The sequence below is a fragment of the Salvelinus alpinus genome, chromosome 23 (genome assembly GCF_045679555.1).
Source record: "Salvelinus alpinus chromosome 23, SLU_Salpinus.1, whole genome shotgun sequence".
Lineage (NCBI taxonomy): Eukaryota > Metazoa > Chordata > Actinopteri > Salmoniformes > Salmonidae > Salvelinus > Salvelinus alpinus.
In genome coordinates, this window is record NC_092108.1 from 36,459,396 (window position 1) to 36,481,570 (window position 22,175).

General features: G+C 44.0%; 1 protein-coding gene across 6 annotated transcripts in view; it reads left to right on the plus strand.

Annotated features, from left to right (window-relative positions):
• Positions 1–21,709, plus strand: part of LOC139550896 (partitioning defective 3 homolog) — a 249,251-nt gene extending 227,542 nt beyond the window's left edge. For 5 of the 6 annotated variants that reach the window (XM_071362135.1, XM_071362140.1, XM_071362138.1 and 2 more), the window contains 3 exons: positions 2,815–2,935; positions 9,987–10,141; positions 18,718–21,709. In XM_071362135.1, the coding sequence (XP_071218236.1) occupies positions 2,815–2,935; positions 9,987–10,141; positions 18,718–19,126 (685 nt within the window). In that variant the 3' untranslated portion in view covers positions 19,127–21,709. The remainder of the gene's footprint in view (positions 1–2,814; positions 2,936–9,986; positions 10,142–18,717) is intronic. The other variant, XM_071362137.1, reaches the window with a different exon arrangement.
• Positions 21,710–22,175: the final 466 nt, after the last annotated feature.

Sequence of the window (22,175 nt, forward strand, 5' to 3'; positions counted from 1 at the left end):
CACAAACTGTTCTCTCATCAAGTGATCATATTATCACCCATCAGACTATTCTCAATGTAATATTGTCTTTACTAATATGTACAATTATCATGATCAAATGGGTACGAACAGGGGCAAGGGAAAAAGTCATCCGTATGCACTCAAATAGCAAATGGAGGTCACTGTCCCACAGGTTTGTTTCCACTCATGCTGGATAGACCACTCCGGTTATTGGAGAATAGTATAAGGTAACCAGTCCACCCAGAATACAGAATAATACAGGCCACACTCAAAGGCGATTACTAGAATTTGTTTAAATTTGGAGTATAGGCTTGACCTATTATGTACCAAAAACATCTTAAATAACTTTTTTTGTAATGTTTTTCTGCCATGTGTAATATGTATTGTATAACGGCACAATCTCAATTTTAAATCAGTTTTTTTTCCCACGCTTGGGCATATATAGGTATATGTGTATGCATAAGCTCTAATATGCGTATGGGTGTTGAATTAATATGCGTATGGGTGTTTAATATGCGTCTGGGTGTTTAATTAATATGCGTATGGGTGTTTAATTAATATGCGTATGGGTGTTTAATTAATATACGTATGGGTGTTTAATTCATATGCGTATGGTTGTTGAAAGCTCTGTACTTTTAGTTGTGTTAGGCTTTGAAACAACATCCACAATGACCATGTTTTACACTGTTTCAACCTGTTGTTGAACTTCTTTCTTCAAATCAATCACAGTGAGATGAGTTTTAAAAGCACCATTCTGTTTTGATGATAAGTCTTTGATGTGATTTTTGATTGTATTTGCATTGATGTCAGAGGAACAATAGAGCCCTGACTACCAGGCCATTTTTGATTGTATTTGCATTGATGTCAGAGGAACAATAGAGCCCTGACTACCAGGCCATTAGGACCTGATGGAGGAACAATAGAGCCCTGAATACCAGTCCATTAGGACCTGATGGAGGAACAATAGAGCCCTGAGTACCAGGCCATTAGGACCTGATGGAGGGACAATATAGTCCTGAGTACCAGGCCATTAGGACCTGATGGAGGGACAATAGAGCCCTGACTACCAGGCCATTAGGACCTGATGGAGGGACAATAGAGCCCTGACTACCAGGCCATTAGGACCTGATGGAGGGACAATAGAGCCCTGACTACCAGGCCATTAGGACCTGATGGAGGGACAATAGAGCCCTGAGTACCAGGCCATTAGGACCTGATGGAGGAACAATAGAGCCCTGACTACCAGGCCATTAGGACCTGATGGAGGAACAATAGAGCCCTGACTACCAGGCCATTAGGACCTGATGGAGGGACAATATAGCCCTGAGTACCAGGCCATTAGGACCTGATGGAGGGACAATATAGTCCTGAGTACCAGGTCATTAGGACCTGATGGAGGGACAATAGAGCCCTGACTACCAGGCCATTAGGACCTGATGGAGGGACAATAGAGCCCTGAGTACCAGGCCATTGGGACCTGATGGAGGGACAATATAGTCCTGAGTACCAGGCCATTAGGACCTGATGGAGGGGCAATAGAGCCCTGACTACCAGGCCATTAGGACCTGATGGAGGGACAATAGAGCCCTGAGTACCAGGCCATTAGGACCTGATGGAGGGACAATAGAGCCCTGACTACCAGGCCATTAGGACCTGATGGAGGGACAATAGAGCCCTGAGTACCAGGCCATTAGGACCTGATGGAGGAACAATATAGTCCTGAGTAGTTAGCAAGTTGGGTACTACCTAAGCATGTCCAGAGTGCATAAGAGGAGATTACCGTGACTCAACGATTCACATGGAATTTTATTGTCGTCCTGACTGCCGGTGTGGCGGAAATACAGTCACCGCAACAGCCCTAATCTTCATCACTGCTTCTGGGACAAGGGCTGCTCTACTGTATAATGCAGAGACTTAATATATGCCATTTAGCAGACACTTTTATCCAAAGCGACTTAATCATGCATGCATACATTTTACGTATGGGTGGTCCCAGGAATCGAACCCACTATCCTGGCATGGCAAGTGCCATGCTCTACCAACTGAGCTACAGAGGACCTCTTTCTCTCTGGCCAAGGTCAGTTCAATAAGTAAGCAGACAAGCCAGGTGATGTGTTTTAATGGGCCGTGGTTGTTTATGAGTGTGCTTAGAGACAATGGACGGAAGTTGGTGAGTGATGTGTGGCCTGAGGATGTAGCTTGACTATCGACTGTTCACACTACTTTGCTTTGTTCTTGGTTGTGTCCCAAATTCTCCCTATTCTCTTGACAGTTCATAGGGCTCTGGTCAAAAGTAGTGCACTATATAAGGGATATGGTGCCATTAGGGACACCATACTCCATGGTTATGAATAATACATTAGTATACATTAGTTTGATTCATGTTTGAGGCTTTACTGCTGGGTTTACCAAACTCTGTCCTTGGGACCCTAAGGGGTGAACATTTTGGTTTTTGGCCCTAGCACTACACCGCTGATTCAAATAATCAACTAATCATCAAGCTTTGATTTGAATCAGCTGTGTAGTGTTAGCGCACAAGCCAAAACGTGCACCTCTTGGGGTCCTGTGGACCGAGTTTGGGAAACGCTGCTCTACTGTGTATTACAGTCAAGTTTCTGGACCATTTCCCACCTATGCTGATAGAAACAGTCCCAAATGGTACACTGTTCCCTATTGTAATGCACTGACTAGGCTTTGCTCAAAAGTAGTGTGCCATATAGGAAATGTTGTGCCATTTTGAGACACAGACTTGTTCCAAATGGGTCACCACCATGCTCATGTAGTATTTCCTCTCTCACTCTCAACCCCTTGCAGCAACAGACTAGCGCCTAGCAACCACGACCGGATACAGCGGCTGAGGCACGAGTTCCAGCAGGCCAGGGGGGACGACGACCCTGACGACCGGAGACGCACCTACAGCTTCGAGCAGCCCTGGGTGAGTGTCTGAGACCGGGCTGAGAACCAGGTCGGTCCTGCCTGGCTCTCCATGGACCTCCTCCATGGACCCCCTCACTAACCACCACCAACCTCCACCACTGCCAGCCTAGGAGGGCTGCTAATACCCTGGCTGGCTGGCTGGCTGGCTACATCATGGAGCCTCCTACTACCACTAACCTCACAACCACCGGGGCAGCCCTGAGTATGGACTGTCCAGTATGACACTGACTGAACAACCTCAGCCTGTGGAGCTTCTTCTCATTAACTCCTCTGAGTCTCCCACCTAACCCAGGCTCTTCTCTAATAGGGTTGTTCCATATGATTTCAACGACCGTAACAGGTTTGGCGACTTCATCTTAAATCAGCCATAAATACACCTGTGACAGGGGGAATGGAAGCTTGTTCTGTCCAACAGGGAGGGAAAATGTAATTCTAGCTTCACAATTTTTGTATTTTTAAAACATTTCTAGCCTGTCTATTTATCTATTGGTTAAAGGGTGTTGTGCTCAATCCGCTCAGTTTTCTACCACAATACACCAGGAAATGAGTAGGACCGGCTCACCTGCTTTTACACTATGATTTGGCTATTAGTTCAAAGTCTTTTTTTCTTTTCTTTACCATATTAAAACGAGAGTTCAGTTCATGTAACAGGGTTGACCTTAAAAGAATCACTAATAACATAAAATAAATAATCATATTCAGAAATGACTTTGTCACAGCAACTAAATAACTAGGGCTTTAGAATAATGGTGAAAACGTGTAGAAATGTTGGTGTTAAGTGGAGAAATGTTGGGGTAAAATGGGTAAAAATCTTCTTAGAAGTCAGAGGGTGTATGGAGGGACGTGTCAAAATGCTGAATTTTGGCCCTTTAGTGTTTATTAATATTAAAAATCAGATTTATTTAATTATCCATGTGGTATATATTAAAGAGCACTTCATTTAATATAACAGGCTTTTAAAATACAATATTGGTGCACAAATTCTACATAAAATATCAAAGGGATGCACACGAAAGGCACTCTTTGTGGAGTGACCCAGAAGTGCTCAAAGTTCAAATTATAAAATACTTTGACAATCCTGTTTGTAAGCTTTTAAATAATATCAAACTCAACCTTTTATCCTTTTCAGTGATGAAAACATGGATTTCTCATGGTATGGTGGGGTATGCAAAATGGTCTCCTGAATGTTTTGGCATTCAGGTCAGAAAAGTCTACCACAGGCAAACATGTATGGAAGGTTCCGTTCAAATCAAAAGGGATGCAGTCAGAAAGGGATTAAAATCATATGGAACGACCCAATAACTCTTACAACAACGGCTGAGTCCCAAATGGCCCCCTATTCCCTATTTAGTGTACTACTTTTGTCTAGAGGCCTATGGGACCTGGTTAAAAGTAGTGCACTACATGGAAAATAGGGTGCCTTTTTGGATGCAACCAACATCTCCACCTGCATGCGTCTAGGAGCATGTGACCCTCTGGCACGCTCACCTGACCTCTAACCCCACCCGTCACGACCACCAACCCCGTCGTACCACCCTTCTCATCCCATCTGCCATCAATGCCATCTGTTGGTCTGTATGTCTGTTTGTCTCTCACAAAACAAGGACCAGCCCACCTTCTCATGGACCAATGGACTCCTGTCTGTCTGATTGCGGGGGTTCGTTCTGTGTGATAAGAAAGCACCCCCGTAATTGTCGGTTTTTAACTGTGCCTTTTTAGAGAAGAGGTTCAGGCGTTGTGAATTTGTATTCTTTTGATGGCATGACCACCACAATAGGATGAGTGATAATTCAAACAATTACACTTGGAAAACATTGGAAATGTCTTGATAATTCTTACAGAATACCTTTCTATGATGTAATTGAAGGTATATGGTTCCTAGATAAAGACTGCACTGTGTCCTATTCTTCCATCCATTACACCAGCAGTATGCCTTAAGTATACATTTTACATTCTGTCTGTTACAACGTAAAATTATGAATTATCAGCAAAATAATTTGCCTAATGTTTGAAAGTCACTACTTTAATATTTCTAGAATATGTATATATTGTTGTGTCATGTCTTTGTCCTATAACCACTGCTGTATATATTTAAATATTTGGTTGTATTAATCCTATACATTGTTATGAAATACATTTGTACTAATTCAACTTTTGTCACTTAGGCCTATATATGTGTGATGTTGTTTTTAGTGCTGGTTTAGACACTGTCAACATGTACCGTTTTTATAATCTTTATATGGCGTTTATATTACGTTGTCTAAGGATTGATTTGAATGAGTTTTCTAACAGTTGTAAATGGAGAGCTCATGAACAGACTCCATTGACCTCTGGGGCTGTATGAATTAGGTGTATCAGAGTAGGAGTACTGAGCTAGGATCATTCATTGTGATCTAAAATGCAGAACTGATCCTAGATCAGCACTCCTACTCTGAGACGATTCGTACATACGAGCCCCGGGCTTCATTTAGAGGTGATGATGATAAATCGAATAAAAAGCTTGGTCTTGTTTTGAGACACTGAGTGTGCAATGTGTGTGGGAAAGGGCTTTCAAGCTGCGCTTTGTTGCTCTACACAGTCAAGCCTGTACATATTGTGTGTGTCCCAAATGGCACCCTATTCCCTGTATAGTGCACTACTTCTGACCAGAGCCTTAGGGGAATAGGGTGCTATTTTGGACTCAGGCATGGTCATTAAAGGGGCAATCTGCAGTTGCTTCATCCATTTTTTGACTTATAAATGAATGATATGTAGTCATTGATTGCTGAGGGATATAACTTATAAATGCCTCATGAGCTTAGTTCAACTGTTGTACCCCATCAGAACACGAAATATAAGCTTGTTTTACTCCAATGTTTGTAAACAATGTAAATGTAACAAACACTACATGTTTAAACTGTACATTTGATATCATGGATGGTCAGTCCTTGCATCCATAGCTCTGTCTGTGAATTTGAGAGTGGTCACATTTCTCCAGCCCCTACACTCAGTTTTTTACCAAATCACTTTGTTTCAACTGCTGATTGCCGATTTAAAGTCCTTGATAATACCATCACATTGTTTATTTACATTACTGATAGAAAGCAAAGTTACCCTGTTCCCATGACTGCACCGTTGAAGGGAGTCAGACATGATTGCCATCACAATTTATTTCAAAATAACAGAATAACCAACGTCTTACAGAACCGCACAGTAATCAACAGTAATTTTGTGTTCTTAGATTTTTTTTTTCTGACATACTGATTGCCAAAGTATGGAAAATGGTAACATATGTCGCTGAAAACTCAATTATGCTCCCTGTGCATATAGAGTGCCTTCAGAAAGTATACAGACCCCTTGACTTTTTCCACATTTTGTTACATTACAGCCTTATTCTGAAATGGATTAAATAATTTTTCCCCCTCATCCATCTACACACAATACCCCATAATGACAAAACAAAAACAGGTTTTTAGACTTTTTTACTCAATCATTTGTTGAAGCACCTTTGGCAGGAATTACAGTCTTGGGTCTTCTTGGGTATGACACTATAGATTTGGCACACCTGTATTTGGGGAGTTTCTCCCATTCTTCTCTGCAGATCCTCAAGCTCTGTCAGGTTGGATCTATGTTCAGGTCTCTCCAGAGATGTTAGATCGGGTTCAAGTCTAGGCTCTGACTGGGCCACTCAAGGACATTCAGAGACTTGTCCCAAAGCCACTCCTGCGTTGTCTTGGCTGTGTGCTTAGGGTCATTGTCCTGTTGGAAGGTGAACCTTAACCCCCAGTCTGTGGTCCTGAGTGCTCTGGAGCAGATTTTCATCAAGAATCTCTCCGTACTTTGTTCCATAATTATTTTCCTCGATCCTGACTAGTCTTCAAGTCCCTCCCGCTGAAAAACATCCTCACAACATGATGCTGCCACCACCATGCTTCACTGTAGGGATGGTGCCAGGATTCCTCCAAACGTGACGCATGACAGCTGCTTGGAGTTCAATCTTGGTTTTATCAGACCAGAGAATCTTGTTTCTCATCGTCTGAGGGTTGCCTTTTGGGAAACTCCAAGCAGCTGTCATGTGCCTTTTACTGAGTGGCTTCCGTCTGGCCACTCTACCATAAAGGCCTGATTGGTAGAGTGCTGCAGAGATGGTTGTCCTTCTGGAAGGTTCTCCCATCTCCACAGAGGAACTCTAGTGCTCTGTCAGAGTGACAATCAGGTTCTTAGTCACCTCCCTGACCAAGGCCCCTTTCCCCCGATTGCTCAGTTTGGCCGGGCAGCCAGCTCTAGGAAGAGTCTTGGTGGTTCCAAACTTCTTCCATTTAAGAATGATGGAGGCCACTGTATTCTTGGTGACCTTCAATTCTGCAGAAATGTTTTAGAACCCTTCCCAGATCTGTGCCTCGACACAATCCTGTTTCGGAGCTCTACAGACAATTCTTTCAACCTCATGGCTTGGTTTTCCCTCTTACATGTGCTGTCAACTGTGGGACCTTGTATAGACAGGTGATTTGATTTGATTTGTATGCCTTTCCAAATCATGTCCAATCAATTGAAATTACCACAGGTGCAGTCCAATCAAGTTGTAGGAACATGTCAAGGATGATCAATGGAAACAGGATGAACCTGAGCTCAATTTCGAGTCTCTTAGCAAAGGGTCTGAATACCCAAGTAAATCATGTATTTCAGGTTTTTTTTGCTGAGGATTTTTTATTTATTCAATACATTTTAGAATAAGGCTGTAACATAACAAAATGTGGAAAAAGTCATGCACTTGTACATACATTGTATCTGTGTCCCAAATGGCACCCTTTGCCCTATATTGTGCAATGCTTTGTTTACTATATAGGGGATAGTGTGCTATTTGGGATGCAAACTGCATTTGTAGCTGTGTCATTATTAGAGTGAATTGATCAGACTAAGAGGCCCTATACATCAGAAAATTAATCCCATCAGTCCAGCCCCACCCACTCCATTCCATTTAGTGTGAGGAGACAGACTCAGCAGATAACGTTCAATTAACATCTTCTGTAGTGGCCATAGTGTTCAGTCTAGAGTCTAGACTAGTGTCACAAGTCCAAAGAAATAGAATTACACAATGGGTAGACCACACTCAATATGGCCGCTGGCCCACCCATTACGGAACGCTGACTTGAATGGGAATGTCCGTTCTAGTAATTCTATTTCTATGGTCAAGTCAGCAAGAAGAATGACTTCTCTACATACACAAGGTTAAAAGAGTTCTGGGAATTCCATTCTGGGGCCCATAGGGTAAACAGTGAAGGGAGAGTACCGCCATGTGGAAGCACTGACCCTGTCACTGTAAGTGTTCTTAGCAGGCTTTGATATTACAGGTCAGGCCAGCCCTGTGCATTATCTCCCCTATAGCCCGCTGGGGCCTGCTGTCTGAAATCCAGCATGTCTGTAGTTGTGCTGCAAATCACTTCCCTAATGATCTGGTCCTGCATGCTGTTTAGTTAGGTGTTCCTGGTTAGCGGAGGTTAGACAGCTCTACCTCTGATTGCTACCCCTCTGGATGGTATATTTCTCACTGTAGTACTATGGTCCAGAGGAGAGTGGAGGAATCTGGCTTGTGTTCTGTAGGGAAGAAACGTTTTGGCAATGGGTACTACCTAAACTCGTCCAATAAGAACACAGATTGTCACTTTGCGTTGCAAAACTTTTTGCTACGGTGTGCCCTACTGAACACGACCATGGCTTCCTTGGGCTAATTCGATCACAGTGACTGATAGACTGTGTTACTTCTGCGTTGGGGAACCTTTATTGCGGTCATTTACCACACTAAGAGCAGTGCATCCACGGGGGCTGCTTTCGCCAGCCAGAAGCGTTTATATTGCCTCTCCGTATTTTATTTTAGCGCTTTCCGCATTCATTTTAATACCTCGATAAGCTTTATAGATTGTGGTTTTCTAGCTTTGTTTCCTTGTCTTACGAAGTTATTATTTCAAGACACTAAAGGGATCATGTATATCCAATCACTCCATATTGCAAACTGTAATTTACGTATGCAATATGTAATATGCACAGTGAAATTCACATCTGGAAATTACTATAGCTAGCAATATGGATGGAGATGAGCTACCTTTTAGGTGTCCATGGTCTGGCTGGTGTCGCCATGGCAACAGAGTGTGACAGCACGCCCAACAGCCCAGGTTATGCCAATCAATCCCCGATGATTAAAAGGATTCATTAGGTTTAATGTGGGTGTCTCGGAGGTTCTCCCTGCGATGATGGGACAAATCGCTTTATGGCCCTTCCGCCGCTAGAGCGTGGCACTCTGTATGAATACTTGGCATGGCCCATCAAAGTAATTAGATAACCTTTGTGTTATGACTGATCCGCAGCCATTACACCCACCTCCTCGCTGATGAGAGATGGGGAAGGAGAACGAAGGCGTAGTAGTTAGTCATTCCTCGACATGTTTCAATGTGTTCCGTGGAGGATATATGGGATGTGTGACTCAAATGGCACCCTATTCCCATATACAGTGCGCTATTTTTGACCAGGCCCCTGGTCAAAAATGTAGGGTATACAGTAGGGTGCCATTTGGGAGGCATCCACAGTCACCTGCCAGGAGGAGCTGGAGATAAGTGAATGACGACGCTGTTCCTCCGTGGCGTTCCGTGGCGTGCGCTCTGTCTGTTCAGGACGGTTAATGACCTGTGCTAGGGCGTCGGCTGAGAGGCTTCGTTAACACCTACAGTACTAACATCCATCTCATCTCCGTCCACCCTGCGTCACCAGCATGCTCCTCCGTCCTCCTCTCTGTCTGTCAGTCTAACCTCTGTTTGACCTGGCCACGGTGAAGGACAAGAGCAGGTCATGTCTTGATGGCTCCTGGTAAGTATTGCAGAGCCATATATTTAGAGAGTTTGGCCAACTTTTAGTCCCTTCTATTTATTCATAGATTCATAGATGTACTGTAAATGCATCCTAATACATTTGGTCGAATCTCAATGTCCAAACTCTTAAATGTAAGGCTCTGGTGTACTGTATGTGTCGGATAGTTGTGTGTGTTGAATAACCAGGATGTTGGCCCCTCCCTCTTTCAGCCCAACAACACCAACACAGGCCCAAGCCCGTACCAGACAGACGGACAACAGACAGGCCGTCACTCTGTGTCTGTAGAGGTGCAGAGACAGAGACAGAGGCAGGAGGAGAGAGACGCCTTCCAACAGGCGCAGAGACAGTACAGCTCCCTGCCACGGTGAGAGAGGGTGTGTGTGCGTGCGTGCGTGCGTCTGCGTAACAGTAAGGGAGAGAGAACACACATAGGCCATACAATGTTTTCCACGTTCAACATAATCCCTATATTTTTTCAATTTACATTTGAGTCATTTAGCAGACGCTCTTATCCAGAGCGAATTACAGGAGCAATTGTTCAAGGGCACAACGACAGATTCTTCACCTAGTCGGCTCAGGGATTTGGACAAGCGATGTTTCAGTATCTGGCCCAACGCTCTTAACCGCTTGGCTGACTGCCGTGACCATGGTATCATGCATTCATATACATAACATCAGCCTGATATTATCAGTCCACATATACAAATGGGTCATTCCTGTCAAAGCACAAATCAAATGTTATTGGTCACACACATATTTAGCAGATGTTATTGCAGGTGTAGCGAAATGCTTGTGTTCCTAGCTCCAACAGGGCAGTAGTATCTAACAATTCACAACAATATACATACATCTGAAGTAAAATAATGGAATTAAGAAATATATAAATATTACGATAAGCAATGTCGGAGTGGCATTGACTAAAATACAGTATGTTAACATGATTAAAGTGACTAGTGTTCCATTATTAAAGTGACCATTGATTCCATGTCTATGTACAGTTGAAGTCATTAAAACTTGTTTTTCAACCACTCCACAAATTTCTTGTTAACAAACTATAGTTTTGGCAAGTCGGTTAGGACATCTACTTTGTGCATGACAAAAGTAATTTTTCCAACAATTGTTTACAGACAGATTATTTCACTTACACTTCACTGTATCACAATTTCACTGGGTCAGAAGTTTACATACACTAAGTTGACAGTGCCTTTAAACAGCTTGGAAAATTCCAGAAGATGATGTCATGGCTTTAGAAGCTTCTGATAGGCTAATTGACATCATTTGAGTTATTTGGAAGTGTACCTGTGGATGTATTTCAAGGCCTACCTTCAAATTCAGTGCCTATTTGCTTGACATAATGGGAGAATCAGAAGAAATCAGCCAAGATCTCAGAAAAACAATTGTAGACCTCCACAAGTCTGGTTCATCCTTGGGAGCAATTTCCAAACGCCTGAAGGTACCACGTTCATCTGTACAAACAATAGTACGCAAGTATAAACACCATGGGACCACGCAGCCGTCATAACGCTCAGGAAAGAGACGCGTTCTGTCTCCTAGAGATTAATGTACTTTGGTGCGAAAAGTGCATATCAATCCCAGATCAACAGCAAAGGACCTTGTGAAGATGCTGAAGGAAACCGGTACAAAAGTGTCTATATCCACAGTAAAACGAGTCCTATATCGACATAACCTGAAAGGCCGCTCAGCAAGGAAGAAGCCACTGCTCCAAAACCGCCATAAAAAAGCCAGACTACGTTTTGCAACTGTACATGGGGACAAAGATTGTACTTTTTGGAGAAATGTCCTCTGGTCTGATGAAACAAAAATAGAACTGTTTGGCCATAATGACCATCCTTATGTTTGGAGGAAAAAGGGGGAGGCTTGCAAGCCGAAGAACACCATCCCAATCATGAAGCACGGGGGTGGCAGCATCATGTTGTGGGGGTGCTTTGCTGCAGGAGGGACTGGTGCACTTCACAAGATAGATGGCATCATGAGGATGGAAAATTGTGGATATATTGAAGCAACATCTCAAGACATCAGTCAGGACGTAAAGGCTTGGTCTTCCAAATGGGTCTTCCAAATGGACAATGACCCCAAGCATACTTCCAAAGTTGTGGCAAAATGGCTTAAGGACAAGAAAGTCAAGGTATTGGAGTGGCCATCACAAAGCCCTGACCTCAATCCTATAGAAAAGTTGTGGGCAGAACTGAAAAAGCGTGTGCGAGCAAGGAGGCCTACAAACCTGACTCAGTTACACCAGCTCTGTCAGGAGGAATGGGCCAAAGTTCACGCAACTTATTGTGGGAAGCTTGTGGAAGGCTACCTGAAACATTTGACCCAAGTTAAACAATTTAAAGGCAGTGCTACCAAATACTAATTGAGTGTATGTAAACTTCTGACCCACTGGGAATGTGATGAAAGAAATAAAAGCTGAAATAAATCATTCTCTCTACTATTATTCTGACATTTCACATTCTTAAAATAAAGTGGTGATCCTGACTGACCTACGACAGGGAATGTTTACTAGGATTAAATGTCAGTAATTGTGAAAAACTGAGTTTAAATGTATTTGGCTAAGGTGTATATAAACTTTAAACTTCAACTGTATGTAGGGCAGCAGCCTTTAAGGTGCAGGATTGAGTAAATGGGTGGTTGTTGTCCTTGATGATCTTTTTGGCCTTCCTGTGAAGGTGCTGTAGGTGTCCTGGAGAGTAGGCAATGTGCCCCCAGTGATGTGTTGTGAAACCATAGTCTGGGGATGCGTCCCAAATGACCCCCTATTCTCTACATAAAGTACGCTTTTGACCAGAGCCCTATAGGCCCTGGTCAAAGTAGTCAAGATGTAAATAATAGGTTGCCATTTGTGCAGCCAGGCTGTATCACGTTACCAGCCCCAGTAATCTGACATGATCACACTAATCTGAGATAGTGGTTACCTTTGATCTACGTGATATGTGTGTTATTACAGGAAGTGGTGTGTCTCTCTGTGGCTTATGATTGGCTGAGGGGTTAGAGGGTAGTTCATGCTTGTGATTGGCTGAGGGGTTAGAGGATAGTTCATGCTTGTGATTGGCTGAGGGATTATAGGATAGGTCATGCTTGTGTAGTGGGAAGCTGCTAAATGAGCTTGACTGGACTGTGAATGGTAGATGTAGATGTGTGTGTGTGTGTGTGTGTGTGTGTGTGTGTGTGTGTGTGTGTGTGTGTGTGCGTGTGTGTGTGTGTGTGTGTGTGTGTGTGTGTGTGTGTGTGTGTGTGTGTGTGTGTGTGTGTGTGTGTGTGTGTGTGTGTGTGGGGCAAACTGTAATCAGTTTAATTAACTTTAGGGGGTGGTTTTCCCCAGACCCTCCACAATTACAGTACACTAAACTGTCAAGGCCTAGTAGATGTTGAAAACAAGTAGGTCCAACCACATCAAATTGCAAACCTTGCTAGCGACCGTAGAAACTGGAGGAAGCGTGTGGTCGGACTGCTCTGCAGCTGAACTAGTACAGTCAGTGGTGAGTTTGAACCAAGAGACACATTTTACAGTAACCTGAGATACACTACATGACCAAAAGTATGTCGACACCTGCTCATTCCAAGATCATAGGCATTACTATGGAGTTGGTCCCCTCTTTGCTGATATAACAGCCTCTATTCTTCTGGGAAAGCTTTCCACTAGATGTTGGAACATTGCTGCGTGGACTTGCTTCCATTCAGCCACGAGGATAAGTGAGGTTGGTCACTGATGTTGGGTGATTAGGCCTGGCTTGCAGTCGGCGTTACAATTCATCCCAAAGGTGTTTGATGGGGTTGAGGTCAGGGCTCTGTGCAGGCCAGTCAAGGTCTTCCACACCGATCTCGACTAACCAATTCTGTATGGACTTCGCTTTGTGCACGGGGGCATTGTCATGCTGAAACAGGAAAGGGCCTTCCCCAAACTGTTGCCACAAAGTTGGAAGCACAGAATCATCTAGAATGTAATTGAATGCTGTAGCGTTAACATTTCCCTTCACTGGAACTAAGGGACCTAGCCTGAATCATGGAAAAACAGCCCAGACCATTATTCCTCCTCCACCTAACTTTACAGAAGGCACTGTGCGTTTGGGCAGGTAGAGTTCTCTTGGCATCCACCAAACCCAGATTAGTCCGTCGGACTGCCAGATGGTGAAGCGTGATTCATCACTCCAGAGAACGAGTTGCCACTGCTCCAGAGTCCAATGGCGGCGAGCTTTGCACCACTCCAGCCGATGCTTGTCATTGCGCATGGTGATCTTAGTCTTGTGTGCGGCTGCTTTGCCATGGAAACCCATTTCATGAAGCTCCCGACGAACAGTTATTGGGTTGACGTTGCTTCCAGTGGCAGTTTGGAACTCGGTAGTGAGTGTTGCAACCGAGGACAGACGATTTGTACGCACTTCAGCATTCGGCAGTCCCGTTCTGCGAGCTTGTGTGGCCTACCACTTCGCGGCTGAGTCGTTGTTGCTTCGAGACCTTTCCACTTCATAATAACAGCACTTACAGTTGACCGGGGCAGCTCTAGCAGGGCAGAAAATTGACGATCTGACTTGTTGGAAAGATGGCGTTCTATGACGGTGCCATGTTGAAAGTCACTGAACTCTTCAGTGAGGCCGTTCTACTGCCAATGTTTGTCTATGGAGATTGCATGACCGTGTGGTCGATTTTATACACTTGTCAGCAACGGGTGTGGCTGAAATGGTCAAATCCATTCATTTTAAGGGGTGTCCACATACTTTTGTGTATGTAGTGTATGTAACAGTAAATCCCCCGTATGCTCTCGACCCTACATTCTCCAGTCAGCAATGACTTATCACCAAGATGTAATCTCCTAGTCTCCGAGCTAGTACTTCATCAATGCTGCTTAATCCTTGATTGTTGATACAGAATCCCGCTTGTTAAATATTTGAAGAAGCAGATTTGTTTAAAGCGGAGATTTATTGTACCAATGTCTCCGATGCCTGGTCAAAGAAACATCCTGTGGCTTTGTGGTGTAATTTCATTGTAATTCTATTAAGGCCAGTTGTTTGGATAAACCTGTTTTGTATTATCTTAAGAATCTGATTGTTTACCTTCAAAATGCCATTGGATGACCAGACCACAGCCTTGGAGTAATATGGGGCCTGGTATCAGCTTGTGTGATTTTGATGGATTTCATATGGCCCCAGACACACACACACACACAACTGCTGCTGTCGTTGGTTGAATGGCTGAATCTTGGCCTATGCGTTCAAAAACAGCTTTCGTTTCAGATAAAGGTCAGTTTCCTCTTGGGGAAGCTTTGCTAAACAAGGGGTTCCAATTCAAATGCATCATTTGAACAATGACTGTTGTTGAGAGCCCATATTCATCAATGAAACAGCATTGATCACACAGCCAAAGTCATGCCATTTACAGCAGGACCAAAGGGCCTCCCACTGCAACAGCTGCCGTAGCTTTGGTCTCTTTAGAACACTGTCTGTCTAAGTGCGTCCCAAATGGCACCCTATTCCCCATATTATAGTGCACTACTTTTGACCAGAGCCCTATGGTTGTGCACTGAGGGAATGGAATAGTGTGCCATTTGGGACATAGAGAATGTGACTAATGCCACATGTTCCTCCTCCATCCCTCCTCTCGCTTTCTCTTTTTACATCATATGTACGGTTCTGGCACAATATCTAATGGAGAAGCGATAGCTGGTTTACATTACTCACAGAGAAACAGCCCAATTGTCCTTTTATGTCAATGAAATGAAATCATATGTGGAGGATATGGTTTAACAACAAAGTGTTAAACAAATGAAAATATATTTTAGATGTTAGATTCTTCAAAGTAGCCACACTTTGCCTTGATGACAGCTTGAGGTAGTCACCTGGAATGCTTTTCCAACAGTCTTGAAGGAGTTCCCACATATGCTGAACACTTGTTGGCTGCTTTTCCTTCACTCTGCGGTCCAACTCATCCCAAACCATCTCAATTGGGTTAATGATAGTCCCACTAAGCGCAAACCAGATGGGATGGCGTATTGCTGCAGTATGCTGTTGTACTCATGCTGGTTACGTGTGCCTTGAATTCTAAATAAAACACAGACAGTGTCACCAGCAAAGCACCATCACACCACCACCTCCATGCTTCACTGTGGGAACTCATCAGTCCAAAGGATAGATTTCCACTGGTCTTATGTCCATTGCTCGTGTTTCTTGGCCCAAGCAAGTCTCTTCTTCTTATTGGTGTCTTTTTAGTAGTGGTTTCTTTTCAGCATTTCGACCATGAAGGCCTGATTTTCGCAGTCTCCTCTGAACAGTTGATGTTGAGATGTGTCTGTTAATTGAACTCTGTGAAGCATTTATTTGGGCTGCAATCTGAGGTGCAGTTAATTGCTGATTCGTGAGGCTGGTAACTCTAATGAACTTATCCTCTGCAGCAGAGGTAACTCTGGGTCTTCCTTTCCTGTGGCGTTCCTCATGACAGACAGTTTCATTATAGCGCTTGATGGTTTTTGCGACTGCCCTTGAAGAAACTTTCGTTTCTCTTTGCTTATTTGAGCTGTTCTTGCCATAATATGGACTTGGTCTTTTACCAAATAGGGCTGTCTTCTGTACACCCACCCCTACCTTGTCACAACACAGCTGACTGAGATTGATTGGCTCAAACGCATTAAGAAGGAAAGAAATTCCACGATAACTTTTGACATGACTACATCATGAAGCTGGTTGAGAAGAGAGTGTGAAAGAGTGTGAAAAGCTGTCCTCATGGCAAAGGGTGGCTACTTTGAAGAATCTCAAATATAAAATATATTTTTATTTGTTTAACACTTTTTTAACACTTTTTTTTGCTTACTACATGATTCTTATGTGTTATTTCATAGTTTTAATGTCTTCACTATTATTCTACAATGTAGAAAATAGTCAAAATACAGAAAAACCCTTGAATAAGTAGGTGTCCAAACTTTTGACTTGTACTGTATGTTATGGGTTGAAAGAAAGCATATCTACACTGAACAAAAATAGAAACGCAATATTTAAATTGTTGGTCCCATGTTTCATGAGCTGAAATAAAAGATTTCCGATTTTTTTTTCCTTACGCACAAAAAGCTTATTTCTCTCAAATGTTGTGCACAAATGTGTTTACATCCCTGTTATTGAGCATTTCTCCTTTGCCAAGATAATCCATCCACCTGACAGGTGTGGCATATCAAGAATCTGATTAAACAGCATGATAATTACACAGGTGCATCTTGTGCTGGGGACAATAAAAGGCCACTCTAAAATGTGCAGTTTTGTTACAAAACACAATGTTTTGAGGGAGTGTGCAATTGGCATGCTGATTGCAGGAATGTCCACCAGAGCTGTTGCCAATTGAATGTTAATTTCTCTACCATAAGCCATCTCAACGTTATTTTTGAGAATTTGGCAGTACGTCCAACTGGCCTCACAACCGCAGACCACGTGGTATGGCGTCGTGTGGGCGAGCGGTTTGCTGATGTCAACTTTGTGAACAGACTGCCCCGTGGTGGCGGTGGGTTTATGGTATGGGCTGGCATAAGCTACTGACAACGAACACGATTGCATTTTTATCGATGGCAATTTGAATGCAAAGAGATAGCATGATGAGATTGTGAGGCCCTTTTCTTTTTAAGGTATCTATGACCAACAGATCTGTATTCCCAGTCATGTGAAATCCATAGATTAGGGCATAATTTCTTTATTTAAACTGACTGATTTCCTCATATGAACTGTAACTCTGTAAAATCAATGAAATTGTTGCGTGTTGAGTTGATCTTTTTGGTCAGTATATTTCTAACCGGTCATCTTTACACAAAGGTCTGGTATCACACACATTTTTCATTGTAATGGTTCTTCTTCAAATACAGAAATAATATGGTTTCTTCTTCACAGTTGGTTGATAAATCCACTAATTATGCATGGCTCTGAGACAAAAGCCTGTTAGTTGCAGACCTGGGTTCAAATACTATTTGAAATCTTTCATATACTTTGAGTGTTTTCTCTATCCTGCCTAGAGTGCCAGGTGGGTGGGGTTTACAGTTTTGGGACTATTCTATTGGTCCATCAGGCAAGCTCAATCAAGCACAGATTAAGTATTTGAAATGATTTCAAATAGTGTTTGAACCCAGGTCTGGTTCGTTGATGTTATTCAGTCTATTCCATTTCTCCTGCCCCTGAGATAAGCTGTGCTCTAGGCCTGAACACTCATGCATATCATATGGGCTGAACACAGAGAGCTCACAAAGTGCCCAGTCAAGCATGAGTCGGGGTGATGTCACACACACACACATCTGCAGGGCTGACTGACTGTATGTTGTATGGAAGAAGGAGGCTGACAGCTCCTCCTTTTTAAATACCATGTCAGATTTCTACTGTGAAACCGCCAGAGTGACATAGTGGGTCCGGTTGAGTCTCATTTGCAGCAGGGCTGCTATTACTGCCTGTCAAACCCAATGGGCCTGTCTGTCCTTCACAAAAGGGCTATATGGATGGAAATGGCTGTGTCACTGTCCCTCTAGGTTTATGTGTTTCTATGTTTTTATTGTGTGCTAAATTGCCTATTGGTTATGGGTGGTGCTGGGCTTTGTCTGGCCCGGCCTCTCTCTGTGGAATCTCCTCTTTCCGAGTCATTGCACCCCTTCTCTTTAAAACCCTCTTAACATCTTCACTCGTGTCTCACCCGTAGAAATAGCATCACCACTGGTACTCTAAATGGCAGGCTGTTTTATTCCCATGGGTACAGTATAAATAGACGCCAGTCCAGTCCACCCATTATGGGATCATTGGCTTGAATATTGAATCCCATTCTAGTCATTCTATTTCTGTAGTCTCACCTTTTCTCTCACTTTCTCACCCTTCTCTTTCTGAGTCAATGCACTCTTCCTCTTTAAAACGCTCTTTTCACTCGTGTCTCGCACTACCTTTCATTCACACTTTCTCCCTCCCTCCACAGGCAACCCAGGAAGAACCCCAGCTCCATCTCGCAGGACTCCTGGGACAAGGTCTACCCGCCAGGTGATGGCTTCCAGACGGCCAAGGAGAACCCTCGCTACTCTAGCTACAAGGGCTCCAGAAACGGCTACCCGGGGATGAGCGGCGTGAATGCCCGCGTCCTCCTGGAGGCCCAGGAGCTGCTGAGGCAGGAGCAGAGACGCAGGGAGCAGGAGGCCAAAGGGAAGCAGCTACTGCTAGCGCCCCCACAGGAACACCCCGGGAACAACACCTATGACGGGTACTCGGCTCACAAGGACCCTGTGTCGCCTAAGGGCCCCTATAGACAGGACGTACCCCCCTCGCCCTCCCAGCTGGCCAGGCTCAACAAGCTGCAGGGGCCCGAGAAGGGAAGGCCCTTCTACTCCTGAGGGAACAGAGGAAAGGGGAAGGTATAGGGGAAGGGACAGGGCTTCCAAGAGGCCACAATTGGTGGCGATGGATATGGACAACTTGAGGAGCTGCTTAGCATAGAATGGGGAAGCTCCTTCTACTCCTGAGGGGATAGGGACAGGCAAGAGGGGCCACTGTTGTGGAAGATGTGGACAACTTGAGGAGCTGCTTAGCATAGAATGGGGAAGCTCCTTCTACTCCTGAGGGGATTAGGGACAGGCAAGAGGGGGCCACAGTTGTGGACAACGTGAGTAGCTGATTAGCCGAGATTGATCTAAGAAGAGTTAGGGACTGTACAGTGGGTGTTTGAATTAATAGCTTACCCGGGATGTGACCTCTTAGTCTTCCATTCAGTCCTAGTCAGTCATGTTCCCCTCCTACAGACTGTTTGTTGTTAAGTGAGACTTTCTGTATTTATGGTCACAATGCTTTCTGGGTAGTAGTGTTGTGTGATTCACAGACATCTGTTACCCTCACGCTCTGACAATCAAACAGATAGGCAAACGGACGTTATTTTAAGCCAGGGACAAGTGTGTATGTGTGGGTGTGTGTGCCTTTGTGCATGCGTGCATGTGAGAGATACCGTGTGTCTGAATGTGAGTGAGCGATGTGCGAGTGTGGTGTGGTCTCCATCATTGACACTTCCATTGTGGTCTGGTGTTGTTAACCATGGCTCCTACATGACCTGTCACCCCTGCCCCTTGCCCACCCCTGGCCAGGAAAAACCCCTAGGCTGCCTAGACAGTACTACTCTAACACTAAGTCCAAACAACAACGCTGAGCTTCTCTCAGTATTCTATTTATCTGTTTTAATCGTTTTGTCTTTATGAGAAGCCCCTTCAGTAGTCCCCAAAGGGTTCGAGAAAAGAGAGAGAGAGAGTGAAAAGAGATGGAGTGTGTTAAAGGAGGGGGAGAAGGAGGGCATAGCACTGGTTATTAATGAAGGCCCCTCATAAATGATTCATGTGTGTGTCGTCTCCACAGAGAGTGAGAGAGAGGTCTCTGATCCACTGCCTGGCCTCTCTGCTCTGGGCACGGCTAACCTGGCCTGCCTGTCTGCCTGTCTCTGGCTCCATCCTCTCCTCCTCCCCACCTCTCCTCTTCCCCCGCCAGCCCTGCACTGAATTTTTCATCACAAGCCACCTGCTGCCTGCCACAGCCAAAGAACAGAACACAGTCGCAAGAGGCTGCTCCGGAGTGGAGGGCCACATCACGGTTTCGCTCCACAAAGAAACAGAAAGAGAGACAACCGGAATACTGATGCAAGATTTCGGTTTAATCGACCCATCTTCCTTTGTTAATAAAAATATGAAATTGTGTTTGAGTGGTAGTTGTGTTCAGCTGTCGTATAGCTGAGAACTAGTGAGTCACTCTTCTCTTGTATATAATGGGCCTTTAATGTGACGATGCTCGGATGTCTATGAAATGTACAGAATGGTGGAGATGAATGCAACCGAACAAAGGAGAGTGTGGTGAATACACAAAAGGGGAGAGAAAGAAAATGACTGGCGTATGTACTCTGTGTCGCCTCGCGGTATACTATAACAGAAGTGTCTGGCACCTCGCTGCTTTGGAGATGTGCTTCAATGTGTTCTCCCTATGCCAAGTACAGTCATATGAAATGCATTAGCTTCCATTTGTGAGTTAACGCAGGCTGCGTCCCAAATGGCACCCTATTCCCTACATAGTGCACTACTTTTGACCAGATCCCTATAGTTGAGCTAAATAGTTTGAGTGCCATTTGGGACTCAGGCCATGGTTTGAGAGAGCGAACTCCCTGTATCAGCTGTTGAACATGTCTAACATGGAAATAAGAGTGTTATGTCGTCTGCTCTGCAGTACTTCGCCAATGTCTGCAGTCTGGTGGGAATCTGTTGTCTGGTGTCCATTGCTAGCCTGGTTCCAGATCTGTTTGTGCTGTCTAGTTTACGTCTACGGTCATCGTTGTTAACAAGGGTGTAGGATGAAGTTCCCTCGGCCTAGTCGCTGATCTTGGGTCAGTTTTGCATTTCCCCCGCTAATGGTTAGGATTGGGGGAGGGGAAAGCTGATCCTAGATCTGTACCTAGGGAAAACTAGCCCGGGTGCAGTTAACAAGATGGCACAAACAGACCTGGGACCAGGCTAGTTCATGGCTAGGTTCAGAGGTCTATAATAAGTGCCTGAGGAGGGAAAACAATGTGGTCAGATCCTTTTTGTAGCTAACTGACACACCATTACACCAAGTATTTTTCACATACCGTTTGAATCTCTTCGGTACAGTATGTCATGATTGTTTTGGGGTACTTTTGTTTCCCTGAAAAGCTTTCGTTGTTTGGTTCTAGTTTTTTACAGTGAAAGTTAAAATAAGCCTCTGCATTAGGGGGATCAGTGTATTTGTATCCCGTCTGACTTCACAATGCTGTATGTATCATGACGTTTAAAGTATAAAGCTATTGTAAGCACAGTGCAATTGTTTTTCAGACTTTGACCTGATATATTAAGAAATGTAAACAGACCTTTTTCCTGTACATATCACATTTAAAATAAAAGGAGGGTGGTTTCAACCTGTTTACAACTGTCTGTCTGGGATGTAATTCTATTCTTCATCCTGTCCTTTTGAAAAATGAACTGGCATTGGTGTCAGGTTCAGGAATCCTCATTAGTAGCAGTGAGTCTGGTTTCATCCACTCCTGAATCTTTAATATGCTTTTGGCATCTTTATCATTAGGCTATTGTAGTTCTAGCTTCAAATCTTTAATTTTTATAGAGCTGTGATTTTGTGTATATGCCTTAGTGCCTGCGTGTCAGCATTTGCATTGGCCATGCAGTTCGTATACTTTAGTAATCTCTCTGCGTTTCCTGTTGTTAATTGTAGTCATTCTTATTGTCTCTCATAAGGGACTTGTTGAATGACATTGGCTACTGTGTGTGTTACTAGGGTTAAAGTTGACATTCTAAACAAATACCATTAAGCCATTTCAGCTACTGGGGGGGGGGGGGGGGGCTCTCTTGAAATGGAGAGATGAGAGCGGAGGAAAAAAGAAGT